The sequence below is a fragment of the Nycticebus coucang genome, chromosome 5 (genome assembly GCF_027406575.1).
Source record: "Nycticebus coucang isolate mNycCou1 chromosome 5, mNycCou1.pri, whole genome shotgun sequence".
In the NCBI taxonomy this organism is placed as follows: domain Eukaryota; kingdom Metazoa; phylum Chordata; class Mammalia; order Primates; family Lorisidae; genus Nycticebus; species Nycticebus coucang.
This window is the reverse complement of record NC_069784.1, coordinates 38,550,555-38,575,024: the sequence shown is the minus strand read 5'-3', so window position 1 is coordinate 38,575,024 and position 24,470 is coordinate 38,550,555. Positions and strand designations below refer to the sequence as shown.

At 42.7% G+C, this 24,470-nt stretch overlaps 1 protein-coding gene across 1 annotated transcript; it reads left to right on the top strand.

Annotated features, from left to right (window-relative positions):
- The first annotated feature begins 4,820 nt into the window (after nt 1-4,820).
- LOC128586011 (dolichyl-diphosphooligosaccharide--protein glycosyltransferase subunit 4-like) lies at nt 4,821-5,369 on the top strand. The gene is made up of 2 exons (XM_053591502.1): nt 4,821-4,836; nt 4,974-5,369. The coding sequence occupies exon 2, from the start codon at nt 4,975-4,977 to the stop codon at nt 5,086-5,088; it is 114 nt and encodes a 37-aa protein (XP_053447477.1). The 5' UTR covers nt 4,821-4,836; nt 4,974; the 3' UTR covers nt 5,089-5,369.
- Nucleotides 5,370-24,470: the final 19,101 nt, after the last annotated feature.

Sequence of the window (24,470 nt, the reverse complement as noted above, 5' to 3'; positions counted from 1 at the left end):
TCCACTTAGGTGGGTTCCATGTAATTTTCATTCTAGATATTGGGCTTTGCTTACTTGCTGGGTTATTGCTCATAAAATGAGAGCAGCGGGGAATGAGAGCACATGTAGTGAGAATAAGATGGAGTCAGTCAGGCTAGAGCAGAGATGACACAGCTGGTCCAGAGGATTAGGGCCTACCTAACCTTCACCTCTTGTCTTCCATCCTTGTTGTTTTGTAAATTAGGCTTTAAGGTAAAAATGTATACTTTCATTATACATTTCAGGGTGATTCAGGTTCAGGGTAATTGATTTAGGAGATTAACTTTTGTTTTGTTTTGAGATAGTCTCATTCTGTTGCCCTGGGTAGAGTGCCTTGGCCTCACCATTCATAGCAACCTCAAACTCTTTGGGTTCAAGTGATCCTCTTGACTCAGTTTTTTCTACTTTTTTTTTTTTTTTCAGTTTTTGGCTGGGGCTGGGTCCAAGCATATGGACTGCCACCTCTGGCATATGGGGCCGGCGCCCTACTCCTTTGAGCCACAGGCACCACCCAGTTTTTTTGTATTTTTAGTAGAAATGGGGTCTCACTCTTGCTCAGGCTGGTCTTGAACTCCTGAGTTCAAGCAATCCACCTGTGTTAGCCTCCCAGCGTGCTAGGATTATAGGCATGAGCCACTGCGCCAGGTGGAGATTAACTTTTTTTTTCTTTTTTGTAGAGACAGAGTCTAACTTTACCGCCCTCGGTAGAATGCCATGACTTCACAGGACTCACAGCAACCTCCAGCTCTTGGGCTTCCGTGATTCTCCTGCCTCAGCCTCCTGAGCAGCTGGGACTACAGGCACCCGCCACAACGCCCAGCTATTTTTTTGTTGCAGTTCAGCTGGAGCTGGGTTTGAACCCGCCACCCTCAGTATATGGGGCCGGCGCCCTAATCACTGAGCCACAGGCGCCACCCAGAGATTAACTTTTGAACTGAAATGTTGTTTATATGGAACATGGGTTATGTACATTATTGTTTACTATGGTGATTACTGTTGTTTAAGATAAGGGTTGGTATGGTTCTTGCTTTTAACGTTTATGTCTAAAGCTGTGATTTTGGAAGTGGAAAAACATAACAGTCTTGGAAAGTCAATACTCACGGTTCTCCAGTATTGCTGACCTTCTGACAAAAAGTTTGATGGACCTATTCCAGTCTCTGCATGTTGGCTGCAAGTGACAGGTGACCAGACCCTCTTTGGTAATATTTCTGATGACCACTAAGGGACCTCTGGGTCCAGTAAGTGCTGTGCTGGGGAAGCCTGGCGGTCATCTGGACAGATGAGCCCAGGGGTGCAGTGCTTGGATGCTCCAAGCAGCGCCGGTGGGAGATTTCTCCTGGGAGTCTTCAGGCTCTGCCCTCACTCACCACCACATTGCCATCACTAAGGCGCACCTGCTTTATTCTGGTTGTGTGCTGAAAACTTCAGTTCTCATTATTTCTGGTTTTGTTCTTAGGAAATCTGGTGTTTCTGTATCTGGTCTATATTATGGGGCTCATGCCTCAATCCCCAATGACAGTCCATTAAAGCATATTTTGTCTGATTGGTCTCAGTAAGGTACCTGCCTATAACTAAAACCACAATGAAATTTTACTGTAAGATAGCATGGCCGATGTATTATCTCCTCCTTTTTCTTTCTTTCTTTTTTTTGAGACAGAATCTCAGTCTGTTGCCCCAGGCTAGAGTGCTATGGCATCACAGCTCACAGAAACCTCAAACTCCAGGACTCAAATGATCCTCTTGCCTCAGCCTCCTGAGTAACTGGGACTATAGGTGCCGGTCACAACTCACCCGTCTAGTTTTTCAATTTTTTAGTTGACGCGAGAGTCTAGCTTTTCTTCATACTGGTCTCAAACTTCTGAACTCAGGCAATCCACCTAACCCTGCCTCCCAGAGTGCTAGGATTATAGGCATGAGCCTCTGTGCCTGGCCAGATGTATCATCCTGCCTTTGGAGAACAGTGGCCTTTGAATGATCCTTGCATTATTATAATGATGTTACATTGTTCAAAACATCAGATCTCATTAAAATAGTTACATTTGTTTTTTTTCTTGGTAGGATTTATGAGTTTAAAAGCAATAATTAAGGCAGCGCCTGTAGCTCAGTCAGTAAGGGCGCCGGCCACATACACTTAGGGTGGCAGGTTCGAACCCAGCCTGGGTCTGCTGAGCAACAATGACAACTGCAACTAAACAATAGCTGGGCACTATTAGTCCCAGCTACTTGGGAGGCTGAGGCAAGAGAATGGCTTAAACCCGAGAGTTTGAGGTTGCTGTGAGCTGTGATGACACAGCACTCTACCCAAGGTGACAGCTTAGGACTCTGTCTCAAAAAAAAAAAAGTAGTAATTAAAACCATATTTATATACCTAATTTATAGGTTGTAAAAATGATTAGCAGAAAAATACCTTAAAATGATAACTAAAACCTAGGTAAATTGCTAAGGTAAAGAAATTAGGTAATTAAAAGATTAATAGTCTGAATAAAAATATATGTTTTAAAAGCAGCAAATGTAAATTCTACTTTTTTTTTTTCTTTTTCTGAGTCCTTGTTCATGGTAGGAAACTTCTGCTTCTGTCTGTATGTCTGTGTACATATATAGCATGCCCCATGCCTGTGATATTTCATTACCAAAATATGCAAACGAGCACTAATTATTATTATTATTTTTTTTTGCAGTTTTTGGCCGGGCTGGGTTTGAACCCACCACCTCTGGCATATGGGGCCGGCGCCCTACCCCTTTGAGCCACATGCACCACCCAAAAGAGCACTAATTATTATAATGATGTTACATTGTTCAAAACAACAGATCTCATTAAAGTAATTAAGCAGTAATTAAAAGTACTTCCCAGTACATCAATGGGGAAGAGAGATGAATAGAATCTTCTCTAAAGACGACAGATGAATGGCCAGCAAACACATGAAAAAATGCTCATCATCCCTAATTATTAGAGAAATCCAAATTAAACCCCCCCTGAGATCACCTAACCCCAGCAAGAATGGCCCATATGACAAAATCTCAAAACTGCAGATGCTGGCACGGTTGTGGAGAGAAAAGAACACTTTTACAGTGTTACAACTAAAGGGTGGGACTGCAAACTAATACAACCTTTTTGGAAGGAAGTATGGAGAAACCTCAAAGAACTCAACCTAGACCTCCCATTTGGTCCTGCAATTCCATTACTGGACATCTATCCGGAAGGAAAAAAAAAAACTTTTATTATAAAGACACTTGTACTAGGCTGTTTATTGCAGCCCAATTTACAATCGCTAAAATGTGGAAACAGCCTAAATGTCCTTCAACCCAAGAATAGATTGGTAAGCTGTGGTATATGTATACCATGGAATATTATTCAGCCATCAAAAATGGAGATTTTTGCAGCATTTGTACTAACCTGGATGGAGGTGGAACACATTATTCTTAGTGAAGTATCACAGGAATGGAAAAGTATGAATCCTATGTATTCAACTTTGATGTGAGGACAATTAATGACAATTAATGACATGGTGGGGCATGGGGGAAGGGGAGACCAGACAGAGAAGGAGAGAGGGGGTAAGGGCAAGGAAAAGGAGAAAAAAAAAGAAAGAAAAGAAAATAGTGACTAATTCTCACAAAAATTGGATTTAATTTTGACCAAAATACATTACTTAAACATAATTCAACTTGTTAATATGTTGTTTAGGATATTGCATCCTCATTTATAAGTGAAATATGTTTGTAATTTCCCCTTTATAATAATATATTTTCTCCAATTTTAATATCAGGTGTATCCAGATGAAGTAGAATGATTTTGAAGTATTTCTTCTTTTTCTATTGTCTATAAAATTTGGCATGATCTGTTTTTTGAAATTATCTTTTACTTTTATTTATAAATATTAGTTGCCTATTTTTTGAGACTTTGGAAAAAGCAATAAGAAGAGTTAACTGGGGCGGCGCCTGTGGCTCAGTTGGTAAGGCGCCGGCCCCATATACCGAGGGTGGTGGGTTCGAGCCCGGCCCCGGCTGAACTGCAACCAAAGAGTAGCTGGGCGTTGTGGCGGGTGCCTGTGGTCCCAGCTACTTGGGAGGCTGAGGCAAGAGAATCGCTTAAGCCCAGGAGTTGGAGGTTGCTGTGAGCTGTGTGATGCCACAGCACTCTACAGAGGGCCATAAAGTGAAACTCTGTCTCTACAAACAAAAAAAAAAAAAAAAAATAGAGTTAACTGATGACTCCATGCTGAACATCAGAGTCAAAACATTCTATAACATACTCTTATCTGACAATGTGAATGTTACTTTCTTTGCATCATTATTATTATTATTGCTTAATATTTCGATGTGGCAATCATCGGATTTCTTTTCTGAATGTATTTATCTTTGTTCCTCCTTTTTTTTTTTTTTCTTTTTTTGTGGCTTTTGGCCGTGGCTAGGTTTGAACCCGCCACCTCTGGCATATGGGACCGGCGCCCTACTCCTTGAGCCACAGGTGCCACCCATATCTTTGTTCCTTCTTTATGAGGTTTTTGTTTCTCGTCCTTATCTTAAACATTGTTATTGTTATTAAATTTTAAGCCTTTTTAATTCTGTGAAGGCAAAAAGTGGAAGCCTAATAAACACATGTGTATGTAAAAAAATAAAAAAAATAGAGATCCCGGGGGGTGGGGCCTTGGTGTGTGTCACACTTTATGGGGGCAAGACATGATTGCAAGAGGGACTTTACCTAACAATTGCAATCAGTGTAACCTGGCTTATTGTACCCTCAATGAATCCCCAACAATAAAAAAAAAACAAAAAAAAACAAATAAAACAAAAAATAGAGATCCCAGCAGAGCTGATCAGGTGAGAGGCACGCAGGCGCCGTCCCATAGCCAGCGCCGCCGTGGCTGGCCGTGGGGGCGAAGACGGGTCCTTGTGAGGCCGAGGCGAGGAGCGAGGAGTGCGCTGGCCCGAGGCACAGTCCCTCCTCTTCTCCACAGGATGGTCACGGACGTGCAGCTCGCCATCTGCGCCAACATGCTGGGCGTGTCGCTCTTTTTGCTTGTTGTCCTCTATCACTACGTGGCTGTCAACAATCCCAAGAAGCGGGAATGAAAGTGGCGCTTTCTCCGCCCCAGGGTTCCAGGACATAGTCTGAGGCAAGATGGAGGGTGTGAGGGCCTTCACACTTCACTTCATCCCTTCTACCCATCACAACATACAAAGCAACTACACCTGGATTTTTCCAAACAACTTCTATTTCCTCAAAGTCTTCCTTAACCCTATGGAACAAGAAGCTGCCACTGAATAGGGCCCAGTATAGAGGCTGCTTTCTTTTCTACCCCCTCCCCCCAAAACAAAAATATAGATATAAAAAATAAAAAACTAACAAGATATTTTATGTTATAATTGGCTGATAATTTTTAAATTTGAAGCAGAAATGGGAAAAACTGTTTTATGTTTATCATACCAATTTATATGTACCTATGTGAGATTTTGAGATTTTTTTTCTTCACTGAGATAGTAAGTCACTTACTTTGCTAATTCAATGGTGCTATACTAATATTAATGTAAAAGTTACTATTTTTTGTCATAAAATTTCAGCCCTCTCAAATTTTATCTAAATTTTGTCTAAATCTTATTGTTTTTTTTTTTAGAGACAGAGTGTCACTTTGTCGCCCTCCGTAGAGTGCTGTGTCATCACAGCTCACAGCAACCTCCAGCTCTTGGGCTTAGGTGATTCTCTTGCCTCAGCCTCCAGAGTAGCTGGGACTACAGGCAACCGCCACAACACCCGGCTGTTTTTTTATTGTTGTTGCAGTTTGGCCGGAGCTGGGTTTGAACCCTCCACCCTCGGTATATGGGGCCAGTGCCCTACTCACTGAGCCACAGGCGCCGCCCCGTCTAAATCTTTACTGAACGTGAAAATATGAAGCAAATAAAAGGATTTTTAAAATAAAAAAATTAAAAAAACAACAGATCTCATTAAAATAATTAAGTAGTAATTAAAAGTAAGCAGTAAGTTGCCTTATAAAAGACAGAAAAAGGCCAGGTGTAGTGGCTCACACCTATAATCCTAGCACTCTGGGAGGCCAAGGCAGGTGGATTGCCTGAGGTCAGGAGTTGGAGAACAGCCTGAGCAAGAGCCAGACCCCCAGCTCTAAAACTAGCCTCATGGCTAGGTGTGGTGGCTCACACCTATAATCCTAGCACTCTAGGAGGCCGAGGTGGGTGAGTTGCTTTAGGTCATGAGTTCAAGACCAGCCTGAGGGAAAAAAAAAAGTGAGACTACTAAAAATAGAGAAACTGAGGCAAGAGGATCACTTGAACCCAAGTTGGAGGTTGCTGTGAGCTATGATGCTGTGGCACAGTATCCAGGGTGACAACTTGAGTCTCTGTCTCAAAAATAAATAAGTAAATAAATAAATAAAAAACTAGCCTGGTGTTGTGGCAGATCCCTTTAATCCCAGCTACTTGGGAGGCTGAGGCAAGATGATCACTTGAGCCCAAGAGTTTGAGGTTGCTGTGAGCAATGATGTCATAGCACTCTACTGACGTTGTGCCCAGGAGTTCCCCAAAGACCAGACTGCAAGTCAAATTTACAGCAGAGGCCTTTTATCGAAGAGCTGGTCAGCGACTGCCTCAGTGTCCCAACATGGGGTTTCAGAGAGCCACCCTGAGTGCTTAAGGAGTTGGGTTTTTAAGGCTTGGTCTGCATCCTGGTTGGCACGCGGGCTGTCCAGTTGCATTCAGGTGGGGTAGCAAGCAAGCACTGTACAGAAACAGAATTTTGCTGTTAGCTACACATCATGTATCTTTGTTTTAATATTTTCCCATACATCTTATTTTCAGTACTTTTCCTCCGTATATCTTTGTCTCAGTATTCATACATTTTTGTCTCAGTATTCTCTCCACCTGGTATGGCCTAAAGATCAGTCTGGGGACAGTCAGTTAATTTCCCAGGCCCAGGAGTTACGCAAGAAGTTAGTGAATACTTTCCCAGCTGTCTTGGGAGTGAACCAGACTTACTTCATTTTGTTGAGGGCTTGCAGCCCAGGAATTTGCCAAAAGGAAAGGGGAAGGGGAAGGGGAAGACAAAGGAGCGCCTGTGGCTCAGTGAGTAGGGTGCCAGCCCCATATACTGGGGGTGGCAGGTTCAAACCCAGCTCTGCCCAAACTGCAACAAAAAATAGCCAGGCCTTGTGGCAGGTACCTGTGGTCCCCGCTACTTGGGAGGCTGAGGCAAGAGAATTGCCTAAGCCCAAGAGCTGGAGGTTACTGTGAGCTGTGATGCCATAGCACTCTACTGAGGGTGACAAAGTGAGACTCTGTCTCTAAAAAAAAAAAAAAAAAAAACAGAGAAGGCAGAGCAAGATGGCAGCCAAGTAACAGCTTCCTTGCATCTGGGCACCATGAGTCTGGGGATACAGGACTCCAGGCATCTCTGGCTGGTGAGATCTGCCTATCATCACCCCTGAGAGGATACAGGGAGTCAGCGAGAGACTTCTGGACCCCAAGAGGAGGACTAAAACAGTGGAAAACCGGCAAGTGGTTGCATGTGTTCAATCCATCTAAACCCGCCTGCAACTTCCACAGGCACGAGAACTTAAAGAGCAAGAGGAAGTGAAAGGAAAATTAGGGCAAGGAAACAGATAAAAGAAATCACCCATGAGGAAGAATCAGCAGAAAACTCCAGGCAACATGAAGAACCAGTCCAGAACAACCCCACCAAGGGACCATGAGGTAGCTACTGCAGAGGATTCCACCTATACAGAAATGTTAGGAATGACAGAAAGGGAATTTAGAATACACATGTTGAAAACAATGAAAGAAATGATGGAAACAATGAAGGAAACTGCTAATAAAGTGGAAAATAACCAAAAGGAAATCCAAAAACAGAATCAAATCAGAGATGAACGATATGAAGAATATAAAAAGGATATAGCAGAGCTGAAGGAAATGAAACGGTCAATCAGTGAACTTAAAGATGCAATGGAAAGTATTAGCAACAGGTTAGACCATGCAGAAGAAAGAATTTCAGAGGTAGAAGACAAAGTTTTTGAGATAACTCAGATAGTAAAAGAGGCAGAAAAGAAGAGAGAGAAAGCAGAACGTTCACTGTCAGAATTATGGGACTTTATGAAGCGTTCCAACATACGAGTTATAGGAATTCCAGAAGGGGAAGAAGAATGCCCCAGAGGAATGGAAGCCATACTAGAGAATATTATAAAAGAAAATTTCCCAAATATCACCAAAGATTCTGACACACTGCTTTCAGAGGGCTATCGGACCCCAGGTCGCCTCAACTCTAACCGAGCTTCTCCAAGACACATTGTGATGAACCTGTCCAAAGTCAAGACAAAAGAAAAGATTCTGCAAGCTGGCAGGAGTAAGCGCCAGTTGACCTACAGGGGCAAATCCACCAGATTGACCGCAGACTTCTCTAATGAAACTTTTCAAGCAAGAAGACAATGGTCATCTACCTTTAATCTACTTAAACAGAACAATTTCCAGCCCAGAATTCTGTACCCTGCTAAGCTAAGCTTCAAAATTGACGGAGAAATCAAATCATTTACAGATATACAAACATTGAGGAAATTCACCACAACAAGACCAGCTCTACAGGAAATACTTCAACCTGTTCTGCACACTGACCACCACAATGGATCAGCAGCAAAGTAAGAACTCAGAAATTAAAGGACAGAACCAAACCTCCACACGGATGCAAAAGATAAAACTAAACAATGGACTCTCACAAAATAAGACGAATAGAATACCACCACACTTATCAATTATCTCAATAAATGTTAATGGCTTGAATTCCCCACTGAAGAGACATAGATTGATTGACTGGATTAAAAAACACAAGCCATCCATTTGCTGTCTGCAAGAAACACACCTGGCTTCAAAAGACAAATTAAAGCTCCGAGTCAAGGGTTGGAAGACAATTTTTCAGGCAAATGGAATTCAGAAGAAAAGAGGAGTTGCAATCTTATTTTCAGATACATGTGGATTTAAAGCAACTAAAGTCAAAAAAGACAAAGATGGTCACTTTATATTGGTCAAGGGAAAAATACAACAAGAAGACATTTCAATTCTAAATATCTATGCACCCAATTTAAATGCTCCCAGATTCTTGAAACAGACCTTACTCAGTCTGAGCAATACGATATCTGATAATACCATAATAACAGGGGACCTTAACACTCCTCTTACAGAGCTGGACAGATCCTCTAAACAGAAATTAAACAAGGATATAAGAGACTTAAATGAGACCCTAGAACAACTGTGCTTGATAGACGCATATAGAACACTCCATCCCAAAGATAAAGAATATACATTCTTCTCATCACCACATGGAACATTCTCCAAAATTGATCATATCCTGGGACACAAAACAAATATCAACAGAATCAAAAGAATTGAAATTTTACCTTGTACCTTCTCAGACCATAAGGCACTAAAGGTGGAACTCAACTCTAACAAAAATGCTCGACCCCACCCAAAGGCATGGAAACTAAACAATCTTCTGTTGAATAACAGATGGGTGAAGGAAGAAATAAAATAGGAAATCATTAACTTCTTTGAGCATAACAACAATGAAGACACAAGCTACCAAAACCTGTGGGATACTGCAAAAGCAGTTTTGAGAGGAAAATTCATCGCTTTAGATGCCTACATTCGAAAAACAGAAAGAGAGCACATCAACAATCTCACAAGAGATCTTATGGAATTGGAAAAAGAAGAACAATCTAAGCCTAAACTCAGTAGAAGAAAAGAAATATCCAAAATCAAATCAGAGATCAATGAAATTGAAAACAAAAGAATCATTCAGAAAATTAATGAAACAAGGAGTTGGTTTTTTGAAAAAATAAATAAAATAGATAAACCATTGGCCAGACTAACGAGGAATAGAAAAGTAAAATCTCTAGTAACCTCAATCAGAAATGATAAAGGGGAAATAACAACTGATCCCACAGAGATACAAGAGATCATCTCTGAATACTACCAGAAACTCTATGCCCAGAAATTTGACAATGTGAAAGAAATGGATCAATATTTGGAATCACACCCTCTCCCTAGACTTAACCAGGAAGAAATAGAGCTCCTGAACACACCAATTTCAAGCATTGAGATCAAAGAAACAATAAAAAATCTTCCAACCAAAAAATGCCCTGGTCTAGATGGCTTCACTCCAGAATTCTATCAAACCTTCAAGGAAGAGCTTATTCCTGTACTGCAGAAATTATTCCAAAAAATTGAGGAAGAAGGAATCTTCCCCAACACATTCTATGAAGCAAACATCACCCTGATACCAAAACCAGGAAAAGACCCAAACAAAAAGGAGAATTTCAGACCAATCTCACTCATGAACATAGACGCAAAAATTCTCAACAAAATCCTAGCCAATAGATTACAGCTTATCATCAAAAAAGTCATTCATCATGATCAAGTAGGCTTCATCCCAGGGATGCAAGGCTGGTTTAACATTCGCAAGTCTATAAACGTTATCCACCATATTAACAGAGGCAAAAATAAAGATCACATGATCCTCTCAATAGATGCAGAAAAAGCATTTGATAAAATCCAGCATCCTTTTCTAATTAGAACACTGAAGAGTATAGGCATAGGTGGCATATTTCTAAAACTGATTGAAGCTATCTATGACAAACCCACAGCCAATATTTTACTGAATGGAGTAAAACTGAAAGCTTTTCCTCTTAGAACTGGAACCAGACAAGGTTGTCCTCTGTCACCTTTACTATTCAACGTAGTGCTGGAAGTTCTAGCCAATACAATTAGGCAAGACAAGGAAATAAAGGGAATCCAAATGAGAGCAGAGGAGGTCAAACTCTCCCTCTTTGCTGACGACATGATCTTATACTTAGAGAACCCCAAAAACTCAACCACAAGACTCCTAGAAGTCATCAAAAAATACAGTAATGTTTCAGGATATAAAATCAATGTCCACAAGTCAGTAGCCTTTGTATACACCAATAACAGTCAAGATGAGAAGCTAATTAAGGACACAACTCCCTTCACCATAGTCTCAAAGAAAATGAAATACCTAGGAATATACCTAACGAAGGAGTTGAAGGACCTCTATAAAGAAAACTATGAAATCCTCAGAAAGGAAATAGCAGAGGATATTAACAAATGGAAGAACATACCATGCTCATGGATGGGAAGAATCAATATTGTTAAAATGTCTATACTTCCCAAAGCAATCTACCTATTCAATGCCATTCCTATCAAAATACCAACATCATACTTTCAAGATTTGGAAAAAATGATTCTGCGTTTTGTATGGAACCGGAAAAAACCCCGTATAGCTAAGGCAGTTCTCTGTAACAAAAATAAAGCTGGGGGCATCAGCATACCCGATTTTAGTCTGTACTACAAGGCCATAGTGCTCAAGACAGCATGGTACTGGCACAAAAACAGAGACATAGACACTTGGAATCGAATTGAAAACCAAGAAATGAAACTAACATTTTACAACCACCTAATCTTTGATAAACCAAACAAGAACATACCTTGGGGGAAAGACTCCCTATTCAATAAATGGTGTTGGGAGAACTGGATGTCTACATGTAAAAGACTGAAACTGGACCCACACCTTTCCCCACTCACAAAAATTGATTCAAGATGGATAAAGGACTTAAATTTAAGGCATGAAACAATAAAAATCCTCCAAGAAAGCATAGGAAAAACACTGGAAGATATTGGCCTGGGGAAAGACTTCATGAAGAAGACTGCCATGGCAATTGCAACAACAACAAAAATAAACAAATGGGACTTCATTAAACTGAAAAGCTTCTGTACAGCTAAGGAGACAATAACCAAAGCAAAGAGACAACCTACACAATGGGAAAGGATATTTGCATACTTTCAATCAGACAAAAGCTTGATAACTAGGATCTATAGAGAACTCAAATTAATCCACATGAAAAAAGCCAACAATCCCATATATCAATGGGCAAGAGACATGAATAGAACTTTCTGTAAAGATGACAGACGAATGGCTAATAAACACATGAAAAAATGTTCATCATCTCTATATATTAGAGAAATGCAAATCAAAACAACCCTGAGATATCATCTAACCCCAGTGAGAATGGCCCACATCTCAAAATCTCAAAACTGCAGATGCTGGCGTGGATGTGGAGAGAAGGGAACATTTCTACACTGCTGGTGGGACTGCAAACTAGTACAACCTTTTTGGAAGGAAGTATGGAGAAACCTCAAAGCACTCAAGCTAGACCTCCCATTTGATCCTGCAATCCCATTACTGGGCATCTACCCAGAAGGAAAAAAATCCCTTTGTCATAAGGACATTTGTACTAGACTGTTTATTGCAGCTCAATTTACAATCGCCAAAATGTGGAATCAGCCTAAATTCCCACCAACCCAGGAATGGATTAACAAGCTGTGGTGTATGTATACCATGGAATACTATTCAGCCAGTAAAAAAAATGGAGACTTTACATCCTTCGTATTAACCTGGATGGAAGTGGAAGACATTATTCTTAGTAAAGCATCACAAGAATGGAGAAGCATGAATCCTATGTACTCAATTTTGATATGAGGACAATTAATGACAATTATGGTTATGGGGGGGGAAGCAGAAAGAGGGACGGAGGGAGGGGGGTGGGGCCTTGGTGTGTGTCACACTTAATGGGGGCAAGACATGATTGCAAGAGGGACTTTACCTAACAATTGCAATCAGTGTAACCTGGCTTATTGTACCCTCAATGAATCCCCAACAATAAAAAAAAAAAAAAAAGAACTTAAATCAAATATTTTATCAGGAAAACAGAAATGAACTGAAATGTCTTTTCATTCTGGTGATTTTGGTGTTCTTTGATAAATAAAATTAGTTTTAAAACTTATTATAGTTTATATATTTAGAGATAATAGAATTTCCACCTCTGTAATATTTCTAAAATTTGCTGGATTTGACTGTGACCTTATGTTCTTAGTTTTGAGCATCTGACTTCTGAGGTCTAGATAGGTGGCTGTGGTGAGGCCTAGGGCCATGTTCTCAGTGCTTAGGCCAGCAGCTACAAGGCACAGTGTAGCCTACACGGCCCCTTCTTCCCTGCTCCAGCTTTGCATGTGGCTATTAGAAGATAAATTGAATCCTCTAGTCATCTCGTTTTCTGTCTTTGCACCTGGTAAATGAATTAAAGACACAAATAAGTTCTGTCTTTTCCATCCATTTTGATGCCAGATGGCCACGTGAGATTTAGGAAGATCAGAAAAGACATCAGGGATGGTTCCTATGTTGTGGTTTCAGAACACTTTTTAGTAACTTAAAACCTTAAAGTCAGCTGGCTTTGGTGGCTCATGCCTGTAATCCTAGCACTCTGGGAGGCTGAGGTGGGTGGATTGCCTCAGCTCAGGAGTTTGACACCAGCCTGAGCAAGAGCAAGACCCTGTCTCTAATAAAAATAGAAAAACTAGCTGGGCTTTGTGACAGGCACCTGTAGTCTCACCTACTCAGGAGATGGAGGCAAGAGGACTGCTTGAGCCCAAGAGATTGAAGTTGCTGTGAGCTACGACAATGCCACAGCAGCACTCTACTCAGGGCAACAGAGTGAGACTATGTCTCATAAAGAAAATAACCCTTAAAGTCATGTTATGTTAAACTAGGATAATAATCATAAAATGTCTGAGTCATTTGTAAAACGTAATACTTTGATTATCTATGATTATTTGGGAAACTGAGTTTTTTCTCTGTCAAAGAATGAGATTTTTGCCTTTTAAATTTTCTAGTGATGGGGCAGGTGCAGTGGCTCATTCCTCTAATCTCAGCACTCTGGGAGGCTGAGGCTGGCGACAGCATGAGCACAGGAGGTTGAGGCCAGCCTAACCTCAAAAGTGAGGTCCCATCTCTACTAAAAATAGAAAAAAAAAGTAGCTGGGCATGGTGGTTCATGACTGTTGTCCCAGCTACTTGGGAGGCTGAGGCAAGAGGATTGCTTGAACTCAAGAGTTTGAGGTTGCTGTGAGCTATTGTTGCATGAAGACGAGGCCCAATGAAGAGAAGGAACACCTGAACACTATGTTTAAAAGAGGAAGGGCTTTATTTCAGCTGGTGGAGCAATGGCAGAGTAAAGTCCAAAATGGCCATGCTTCCTGGCTGGCTCTGTCTTTTCCCTTTTATCTCCAGCCAAGGGTTCTTGGTCCATGGTAGCCTTCTCATTGGTCAGTTTGAATCCAGCTGGAGACAGTGGGCATGGGCTTTTATAGAAGTGGTTAAGAGCTGAGTCACCACAGGGAACATTTTGTAGGTATGTACTTGGGGCTTCCAGTGAGAAGACTTTAGTTCTCTCAGACCTTACTTTTCCTGGGTATTCTCTCTCACTATGATGATGCCATGGCACTTTACCCAGGGTGAGAGAGTGACACTCTGTTTCAAAAAAAGAAAATCTTCTAGTTATCAGTTTGGCTAAGGGATTAATTTTATATTAAATTTGATTCTGTTTTATGAGATGTGGTTTTGTTTTCCTGAAATAAAATGGTATTTAAGCAAAATGAAAATGAGACAAAACAGAAGGGTTTTTTTGCACTTTAATAGATTACACAGGTTAGATAGAAGTCATAAGAGAATTTATGAAGGAATTTGCAGGTGATCCAGTTGGCTATAATTTATGAAATTTGGTTAAAATAACAAAATTTTCTTGGGCAGTGCCTGTGGCTCAAAGGAGTATGGCACTGGCCCTATATGCCGGAGGTGGCAGGTTCAAACCCAACCCTGGCCAGAAACTGCAAAAAAAAAAAAAAAAATTTCTTAAAATAGTAATTTACTCTTGATGAATTTACACGACCTATTTTCCCTTTAAAAAAAAAAAAAATTTACACTACAGGGCCCTAGCCTGACTTACTCCATCTTATTTTCTTCTTCTTTTTTTTTTTTTTGTAGAGACAGAGTTTCACCTTATTGCCCTCAGTAGAGTACTGTGGCGTCACACAGCTCACAGCAACCTCCAACTCCTGGGCTTAGGCGATTCTCCTGCCTCAGCCTCCCGAGTAGCTGGGACTATAGGCGCCCGCCACAACACCCGGCTATTTTTTTGTTGCAGTTTGGCCGGGGCTGGGTTTGAACCCGCCACCCTCGGTGTATCGGGCCGACGCCCTGCTCACTGAGCCACAGGCGCCGCCCATACTCCATCTTATTTTCAACACATGCAGTCTTACCAGCTACTCCAGAAGACTGAGAGCAATGTGAACAGGGCTGGTGATTTAGTTGCAAAGCCAGTAGAGAAGCAAGTCAGCATAGCCAGGAATGCGATTAAAGTTGACATAGCCAGGAGCAGGGAGTAGAGGCTGTGGCACCTGCCTATAGTATTAGACCCAGCTACTCAGAGGATGAGGCAGAAAGATCCCTTGGGCCCAGGAGTTCTAATTTAGCCTGGAAAACATAGCAAGACCTTTTTTTTGAGACAGAGTCTCACGATGTTGCCCTTGGTAGAGTGCCGTGGCGTCATACATCACAGCAACCTCAAACTCTTGGGTTTAAGCACTTCTCTTGCCTCAGCCTCCCAAGTAGCTGGGACTACAGGCACCTGCCACAATGCCTGGCTATTTTTTGTTGTTTCAGTTGTCATTGTTGTTTAGCTGGCCTGGGCCAGGTTCGAACCTGCCACTCTTGGTGTATGTGGCTGGTGCTGTAACTACTGTGCTACAGATGCCGAGCCCAGGTGCTTTGTCTTGATATGCCTTCAGTAATTGTCCCACCTGGGAAGAAGGACAAGGGCCATCTTGGTACTGCCTCACCTTAATCCTATCCTGAGCAATTGCCACACCTGGGAGAAAGAAGAACGCCCCATGAGCTAGGCAGCCCAGGCTCCCAGGGGATGGTGACCTAGAGTAACCTAAGGCTAATTACCATTTCATTAACTGTCTATCAAAGTGGTTCTGTGATGATGTCTGAATCTCTGGGAGGGCCCAATTCAGACAGAATAAAAATGTAATCCAGACTATAACCCGGGACTTTCTCATCTGCACCCAGGGCCCATTCATCATCTATGGTGAACATATTTTGTTCTGTAAACCTGTATCTTCCTCTGGCTCTATAAACTTATCTTTCTTTTCCTCAATAAATTTTGTTTGATGCTTGCCTTGCCTTTGGTAGGTTTGGTAATTATTTGGCCAAGGGCACACTAAGAATGGAGAATATAGACAGCTGCCTGAACCCTGACAGGCTGAGCTAGAATCCAGTGATGTCATTATAGCTCACTGCAACCTCAAATGCCTGGGCTCAAGTGATTCTTATACCTCAGGCTCCCAGGTAGCTGGGACTGTAGTTGTGTACCACCACACCTGGCTAATTTCTCCATCTAGTTGTTGTAGAGATGGTGTGTGTGTGGGGTTTTACTCTTGCTCAAAATGGTCTTATACTCTTGGCTTCAAGTGATCCTCCTGCCTTGGCCTCCTAATGTGCTAGGATTACAGGGCTGAGCCATCACAACTGATCTTCAATTTTTTTTTACTGTATTTTTACAAATTTCAAATTAATATGAAGATACACAATTAGTAAGGTACGGTCTAGCTTGTAGTTGTTTCTTTGACCCATGCATTGTTTCTTTTCGGTGGGAACTTGTTGAACGCTCTTCTTCCTCCCCACTTCAATTGAGTTTTTCTCTCAAGTGATCACATAGTTGTTAATTTACTAGTTTCAACTTAATATTGAGCACAAGTGATGGGGTTTTTTTTGGAGACGGAGTCTCATTTTGTTGCCCTGGGTAGAGTGCCATGGCATCACAGCTCACAGCAACCTCCAACTCCTGGGCTTAGGTGATTTTCTTGCCTCAGCCTCCCAAGTAGCTGGGACTACAGGCGCCTGCCACAACTCCTGGCTATTTTTTTGTTGCAGTTTGGCCAGGGCCGGGTTCAAACCCACCACCCTCGGTATATGGGGCTGGCGCCCTACTCACTAAGGTACAGGCACCACCCACAAGTGATGGTTTTTCCATTCCTTTGGTAAGAAGAGTGTTTTCCAGATCCCTGTGTCCCCGCTGCTTTGCTCATGGGGCATTCCTCCTTCCTGGAACATGCTCTAGGTCAGAACTTATACCCTATAATTCAACAATGTATAGGCAATCACTAATAAATGTTATTGCTGTAAACCAGTGAGAATCCTGACAAACTGGCCATGCGCCAGTGGCTCATGCCTGTAATCCTAGCACTCTGGGAAGCCAAGGAAGGGGGAGATGCTTGAGTTCAGGAGTTCAAGAGCAGCCTGAGCAAGAGCAAGACCCTGGTTCTTCCTAGACAGAAAACTTAGCTGGACATTGTGGTGGTTGCCTGTAGGCCCAGCTCCTCCTGAAGCTGAGGCATGAGGATTGCATGAGCCCAAGAGTTTGAAATTGGTGTGAGCTATGATGACATCACAGCATTCTTCCCAGGGCAACTGATTGAGTGAGACACTCCTTTGTGGGCCTGACTTGGAATTTTTTTGTAAATTGGGTAGGGTCATTTGAAAAGGATTCAAGGTGTTTTTCAATTTGGAACAGGTCTCTTAGGTTAAAGGGGACCTGGACTCTGACAATGCCTAAGGGTAAAACAGCTTCTGGAGGCTGTTCCTGAGAGACTGTGTGGAGAAAGAAGTCGGGCAGAGAGAGAAAGGGAGTCAGATGGAGAGGCTGTGGGGGTAAGAAGAGGAATCAGATTTGTTTGACATGTCCTTATAAACCCAGGCTACCCGGGGGCATGCTTGGGAGGGGATGGAATGATTGTCATGGCATGGGAGGTAAGGAGGAATGGGGTGGAATATTACCGGGAGGGATGCAGGCGTCCCCATGTCACCCATAGAACTGACAGGATAAAGTCTGGAGAATCACAGCTTTGTCCCTTGGGCATCCCTGAGATAGGTGTTTGGACTGAGACACTGATTCCAGATTCCAGGGGAAATCTCCGACCTAGTGCTAGGATTTTCAGAGGACTCAATGGACAGAGGAGGACTGGGAGATCCTGGAGGAGGAGGACCCCCTTCCTAAGGAATTAGTGTGCGGTGGTGGGAAGGTGGGCCTGGGCAAGGGTCAGAAGTGGTCCCCGGACTGGTCTTCCTGCCTCATTTCCTAGCCAATGCACCATAAAGATGAGGAGTTCTGTCATAGGACCAGGGTGACTGCAAGAAAAGAGAGGCCAGTCTAGGGACAAGGGGAGACTTTAATGGAGGGAAAAAGGAGAATGGAGAATGGCCGGGTGTCAGCTCAGCTCCTACACAGGTGCAAAGGCTTTTTTTTTTTGAGACAGAGTCTTACTCTGCCACCCAGGCTAGAGTGCCATGGCATCATAGTTCTCAGCAAGCTCAAACTCCTTGGCTTAAGCCATACTCTTGCGACCCCCACTCCCACCCCTCAAGACCATCAGACTGCTAGGATTATAGGCTCCAGCCACCAGGCCTGGCCTTCAAAAGGCTTTTATTGGCCTTATCTATATAGTTGAAACAGGGAAGTGGGCACAGAGTACTGCTTGGAGCTTTTCTCTAGTGCTGGGTTTGGATTATAGGTGTGAGGATTATGGGTAGAGTGTTTCTAGGAACTCTGGCCTTGAGGCTCTCCAGGAATCTGGGGGGGGGGAAATTGCTGTTTTCTGACCTGATTTTCTTCTTTTTTTTTTTTTGTAGAGACAGAGTCTCACTTTATAGCCCTCAGTAGAGTGCTGTGGCGTCACACAGCTCACAGCAACCTCCAACTCCTGGGTTTCAGCGATTCTCTTGCCTCAGCCTCCCGAGTAGCTGGGACTACAGGCGCCCGCCACAACGCCCGGCTATTTTTTGGTTGCAGTTCAGCTGGGGCTGGGTTTGAACCCGCCACCCTCGGTATATGGTATACGGGGCCGGCGCCTTACCGACTGAGCCACAGGCGCCGCCCCTGACCTGATTTTCTAAAATGGCTGCACTCCCATCAGGTTTATGAGAATTTCTTTCCTGTATATATTTATATACATATATATGTGTGTGTGTGTGTGTTTGCATGCATGTATGTGCGTATATACACACACACACATATATACACATACATACACTCACACACCCTCTTGGTTCTGCTTCTCTGGAGAACCCTGAGACTGATACAGTGATGATCATATTAGTTGTGCTGTTGTAGTCAGTTTTCCTCTAGATCAGTGATTTTCAACTGGTGCAACTGGTGTGCTCTGAGAGGACTTTAGGTGTGCCATGAAAATTTTTAGTGATCTTTAATTATTTTATTATTTTTTTTTTTGTAGAGACAGAGTCTCACTTTATGGCCCTCGGTAGAGTGCCGTGGCCTCACACAGCTCACAGCAACCTCCAACTCCTGGGCTTAAGTGATTCTCTTGCCTCAGCCTCCCGAGCAGCTGGGAGCACAGGCACCCACCACAACGCCCAGCTATTGTTTGGTTGCAGTTTGGCTGGGGCCGGGTTTGAACCTGCCACCCTCGGTATATGGGGCCGGTGCCCCACGGACTGAGCCACAGGCGCCGCCCGATCTTTAATTATTTTTGAAAGAAGTTCAAAGCACAGTAGTATATTCTTTTATTTACTTTTTTTTTTTTTGTAGAGACAGAGTCTCACTTTATGGCCCTCGGTAGAGTGCCATGGCATCACACAGCTCACAGCAACCTCCATCTCCTGGGCTTAAGCGATTCTCTTGTCTCAGCCTCCAGAGTAGCTGGGACTACAGGCGTTATTTACTCTTTTTTAAAATCAACATAATTTGGCTCAGTGCCTGAAGCACAGTGGTTACGGTACCAGCCACATTAACCGAGGGTGGTGGGTTCAAACCCACCCTGGGCCAGCTAAACAATGACAACTGCAACAACAAAAACAATAAAAAAAAAAATAGCCAGGTATTGGACAGGCACCTGTAGTCCCAGCTACTTGGGAGGCTGAGGCAAGAGAATTGCTTAAGCCCAAGAGTTTGACGTTGCTGTGAGCTCTGATGCCACCGGACTCTACCCAGGGTGACATAGTGAGACTCTGTCTCAAACCAAACAAACAAACAAAACAAAACAAACAAAAAAACCACTGGTCTAGATTTGGATCTTGGCAGTGCATTTCCAGATTTTGTGGGTGAAGCTTATACAATGTGGGGAACGTCATTAAGAAAAAGCACAAAAAACTATGGATATAAACTTTACATGTTTGGCAATTGAAAAAATTTTCCAGACTCTTTGGAATGATAGAGTTCAAATCTTATTTCTTTTTTTTTTTGTAGGCTTTACCACCCTCGATAGAGTGCCATGATATCACAGGACTCACAGCAACCTCCAGCTCTTGGGCTTTTGTGATTCTCCTGCCTCAGCCTCCCAAGCAGCTGGGACTACAGGCGCCCACCACAGTGCCCGGCTATTTTTTGGTTGCAGTTCAGCAGGGGCTGGGTTTGAACCCGCCACCCTCAGGTGGGGCCAGCGCCCTACTGAGCCACGGGCACCACCCTCAAATCTTATTTCTGAATCTTATTTCTTCTACACTACTCACACAGGCTCAGGGTTGGCCCATATGACACACCATAGGGTAGTTCAACTGGCCCAGCACCTTCCTTGTCAGGATGCCAGGCAATCTGGTGGCCATTATTTATTTATTTAGAGACAGAGTCTTACTTTGTCACTCTCAGTAGAGTGCCATGGTATCACAAGTCACAGCAACCAACCTCAAACTCTTGAGCTGAAGCAATTCTCTTGCCTCTGCCTCCGAAGTAGTTGGGAGCCACAATGCCTGGCTATTTTTTTTTTTTTTTTAAGAGATGGGGGTCTTGCTCTTGCTCAGGCTGGTCTTGAACTCCTGAGCGCAAGCAGTTCACCCGCCTTGGTCTCCCAAGTGCTGTGATCACAGGCGTGAGCCATTACGTTTGGTCGCCATTTTTTTGTTTTGTTTTTGAGATGGGGTCTCTGTGGCCTAGGCTGGAGTGCAACAGCCTGATTTTAACAGACTGCAGGCTTTAACTGGCCTCAAGCAATCCTCCTGCCTCAGCCTCCCAAGTGCTTAGGACTGCAGGTGCAAGACACCACACCCATTCTTATAGCACAACAGCCAACTATAACTTTACTATGCAAAAAAAAAATTATTTCACAACATTTTAATATGATGCCTGAGCATTAAGCCTGTATCACAGATATTTGACTCTCGTGGGGTTTATAACTTTGAGTTATTATATAAAAGTGAGAGAGCTTAACAACCATGAACAAAGTTATAGGTTAACTTGCAGATTATTGAATTATTGATAATGTGGGATAACTGTTTTTTGCTTGATAGATGTGCCTTAAGTGTTTTTGAGACAGAGTCTCAACTTTGTCCCCCTCGGTAGAGTGCTGTGGCATTATAGATCATAACTTCAAACTCTTGGGCTCAAGCAATTCTCTTGCCTCAGCCTCCCAAATAGTTGGGACTACAGTGCTGGCCACAATGCCTGGCTATTTTTAGAGACAGGGTCTTGCTCTGGGTCAGGCTGGTCTCGAACCTGTGAGCTCAGGTAATCCACCTGCCTTGGCCTCCCAGAGTGCTAGGATTACAGGCGGGAGCCACCTTGTCTGGCCAGATATTCTGTAAGTTGGGCTCTTATTGCTCCATAGGATATTATACAGTTTTATGTAACTCAGTATCATGAATGTGACAGCTTGGGCTGCCATAACAAAGTGCCAGGAACTAGAAAGCTTTAGCAATTATTTTTCTTCAAATTCTGCATGCTGTACGTCTGACATTAGGGAACTAGACCTTTATACATTCATATCCATCAGTCATTGGCAAAGCACTATGAAAGCACTACTGGGAATGCCAATTCTCAGGCATTTCAGCTTTCTGTGCATGTGAGCAAAGCTGCATTAGTAGTCCTTAGGCAGTTAGCTAAAGTGGCTGAACTAAGTCTGGAGGATTCACTTCCAATATGGTTCACTCACATGGCTGGCAAGGCAAATGAGTGTTGGCTGACAGCTAGGAGTTGCGTAAGGGGGTGAGGAGGGACTCAGTTTTTCTCCATGAAGGCCTCTATGGAGCCCTTAGTCTGCTTCACAGCATGTCATCTGGTTTCCAAGAGTGGATGCTTTAAGAGACAGGAAGTAGAAGCTGCCAGTTTCTTTCCCCCTGGGTCCAGAATGTTGCACTGAGGTAGTCTATTCATTGGTGAAATTACAAAACCCATATAGATTGAAAAGAAAAAATAGACCCCACTTTCTCAATAAGTGTGTCAAAAACTTTGCATCTTAATCTGACACGATTTTCCTCTGGCTATAACTATTTACATTTCTCTTACATGCATTATACAACCAACCTAAGACCCCAAATATTTCAGCCTATTATAAGCATCAAGCTCAAACCAGCATCTAAGATAACATTTGATTAACAGGATCTTCACCTGTCTTTGCTCAAACACGTACTTGATCCATAATGGGTGCTTTGTATGTATTTGCCAAATAGGTAATCTCATTTAATTCTCATTTCTCAACAGTTAATAAAAAACAAAACAAGAGGGTGAGTAAAATTCCAAAGGTTAAGGAGTGATAGTAAAATGAGGACTTAGGGTCTTTTCACTTCAAACTTATTCTGAAAAGATAATAACATGGTATGTATCTAAGTGGGACTTGGTATCTGGTGGAGGAAGGGTAAGATGAGTTATGACAAAATGTGGTAACAAAGGCTATAGGGTATTGGGAAGGAACAGATGCAGCTGACAGCTTGAAAAGATCTAGATTTGGTGATTGTCCAAATGTGGAAAGAGCAGAAGCAGATAGAGCCAAGGGTGATTTTCCAGTTCTGAGAGTGGGAGAAAGAATGGTGAAAAAGGTAAATTTGGAGAGGACATTAGTCATGAAGTTGAAGGTCATAAGAGGGTCAACTAGCAGGTAAGGCAAAAAACCCCCCTAGGTCCAGGAATCATGGATATATCACTTATTAAAAATTTCCTTTAATGGGCGGCGCCTGTGGCTCAGTGAGTAGGGCACCGGCCCCATATGCCGAGGGTGGCAGGTTCAAACCCAGACCCGACCAATAAGCAACAAAAAAATAGCCGGGTGTTGTGGTGGGCGCCTGTAGTCCCAGCTGCTTGGGAGGCTGAGGCAAGAGAATCGCGGAAGCCCAAAAGCTGGAGGTTGCTGTGAGTCCTTTGACGCCATGGCACTCTAACCGACGGTGGTACAGTGAGACTCTCTCTCTACAAAAAAAATAAAAAATAAATAAAAATTCCTTTAAATGTATAAAAATTGTGCTAAGTATACATAACATTTATCATTTTAAACAATTTTTAAGTTCAGTGGTATTAAAAGAACACTCATATTGCACAACTACCCCCTGCTTTCCATCTAAGAACTTTTTCATCATCCCAAACTGAGACTCTGTATCATGAAGCATTAACTCTCAATTCCCTCCTCCCAGCCCCTGGAACTACCACTCTACTTTCTATGAATGTCACTACTCCAGGTACCTCATATAAGTGGACTCATATAATACTTGTCCTGTTGTGACTGATATTACTCATATCAGTAATGTGGGGTAACTGTTTTTTGCTTGATAAAGTACATATTCCATAAGTTTTTTTTTTTGGTAGAGATGGGGTTTCACTTTATCGCCCACGGCAGAGTGCTGTGGCGTCACACAGCTCATAGCAACCTCCAACTCCTGGGCTGAGGCAATTCTCTTGCCTCAGCCTCCTGAGTAGTTGGGACTATAGGCGCCCGGCACAATGCCTGGCTATTTTTTGTTGCAGTTTTGGCCGGGGCCAGGTTTGAACCCACCACCCTCAGTATATGGGGCAGGGGCCCTGCCCACTGAGCCACATTTTTTTTTGAGACAGAGTCTTATGTTGTCCCACTTGGGAGAGTGCTCTGGCATTATGGCTCATAGCAACTTCCAATTCTTGGGCTCAAGCGATTCGCTTGCCTAAGCCTCCGGAGTAGTTGGGACTACAGGTGCTGGACACTCAATATGTCATCAAAGTTCATCCATGTTGTAGCAAATGTCAGAATTTCACTCCTTTTAAAGGCTTAATATTCCATTGTAGGTCTATACCACGTTTTACCTATCTATCCACTGATGGACATTTGGGTTCTTTTCACCATTGGGCTATTGGGAATAACACTGTTATGTATCTGTTATACTTCGAACAGGTATTTGTACACCAAATTCTTTTCAATTCTTTTTTGAGCATATACCTGGGAGTGACTTCATTATCTACATTTGAAGTTCTATTTAAATTACACCCTGTGGTAAAAAGCATGCTCTTGTAGCCAGGCGTTGTAGTGGGCGCCTGTAGTCCCAGCAACTTGGGAAGCTGAGGCAAGGGTATCACTTGAGCCCAAGAGTTTGAGATTGCTGTGAGCTATGACGCCATAGCACTCCACATAGGTTGACAGAGACTTTATCTCAAAAAAAAAAAAAAAAAGCATACTCCTCTAAAGAAGACGATCTGTTAAAAGTAGATTCACTAAACTATAAGAAACTTCTCCAAACTGTTGGGTGATATTATCATTGAATTTTTGAAGCTTACCTTGAGTTACATCCTGTTTTCCCTATG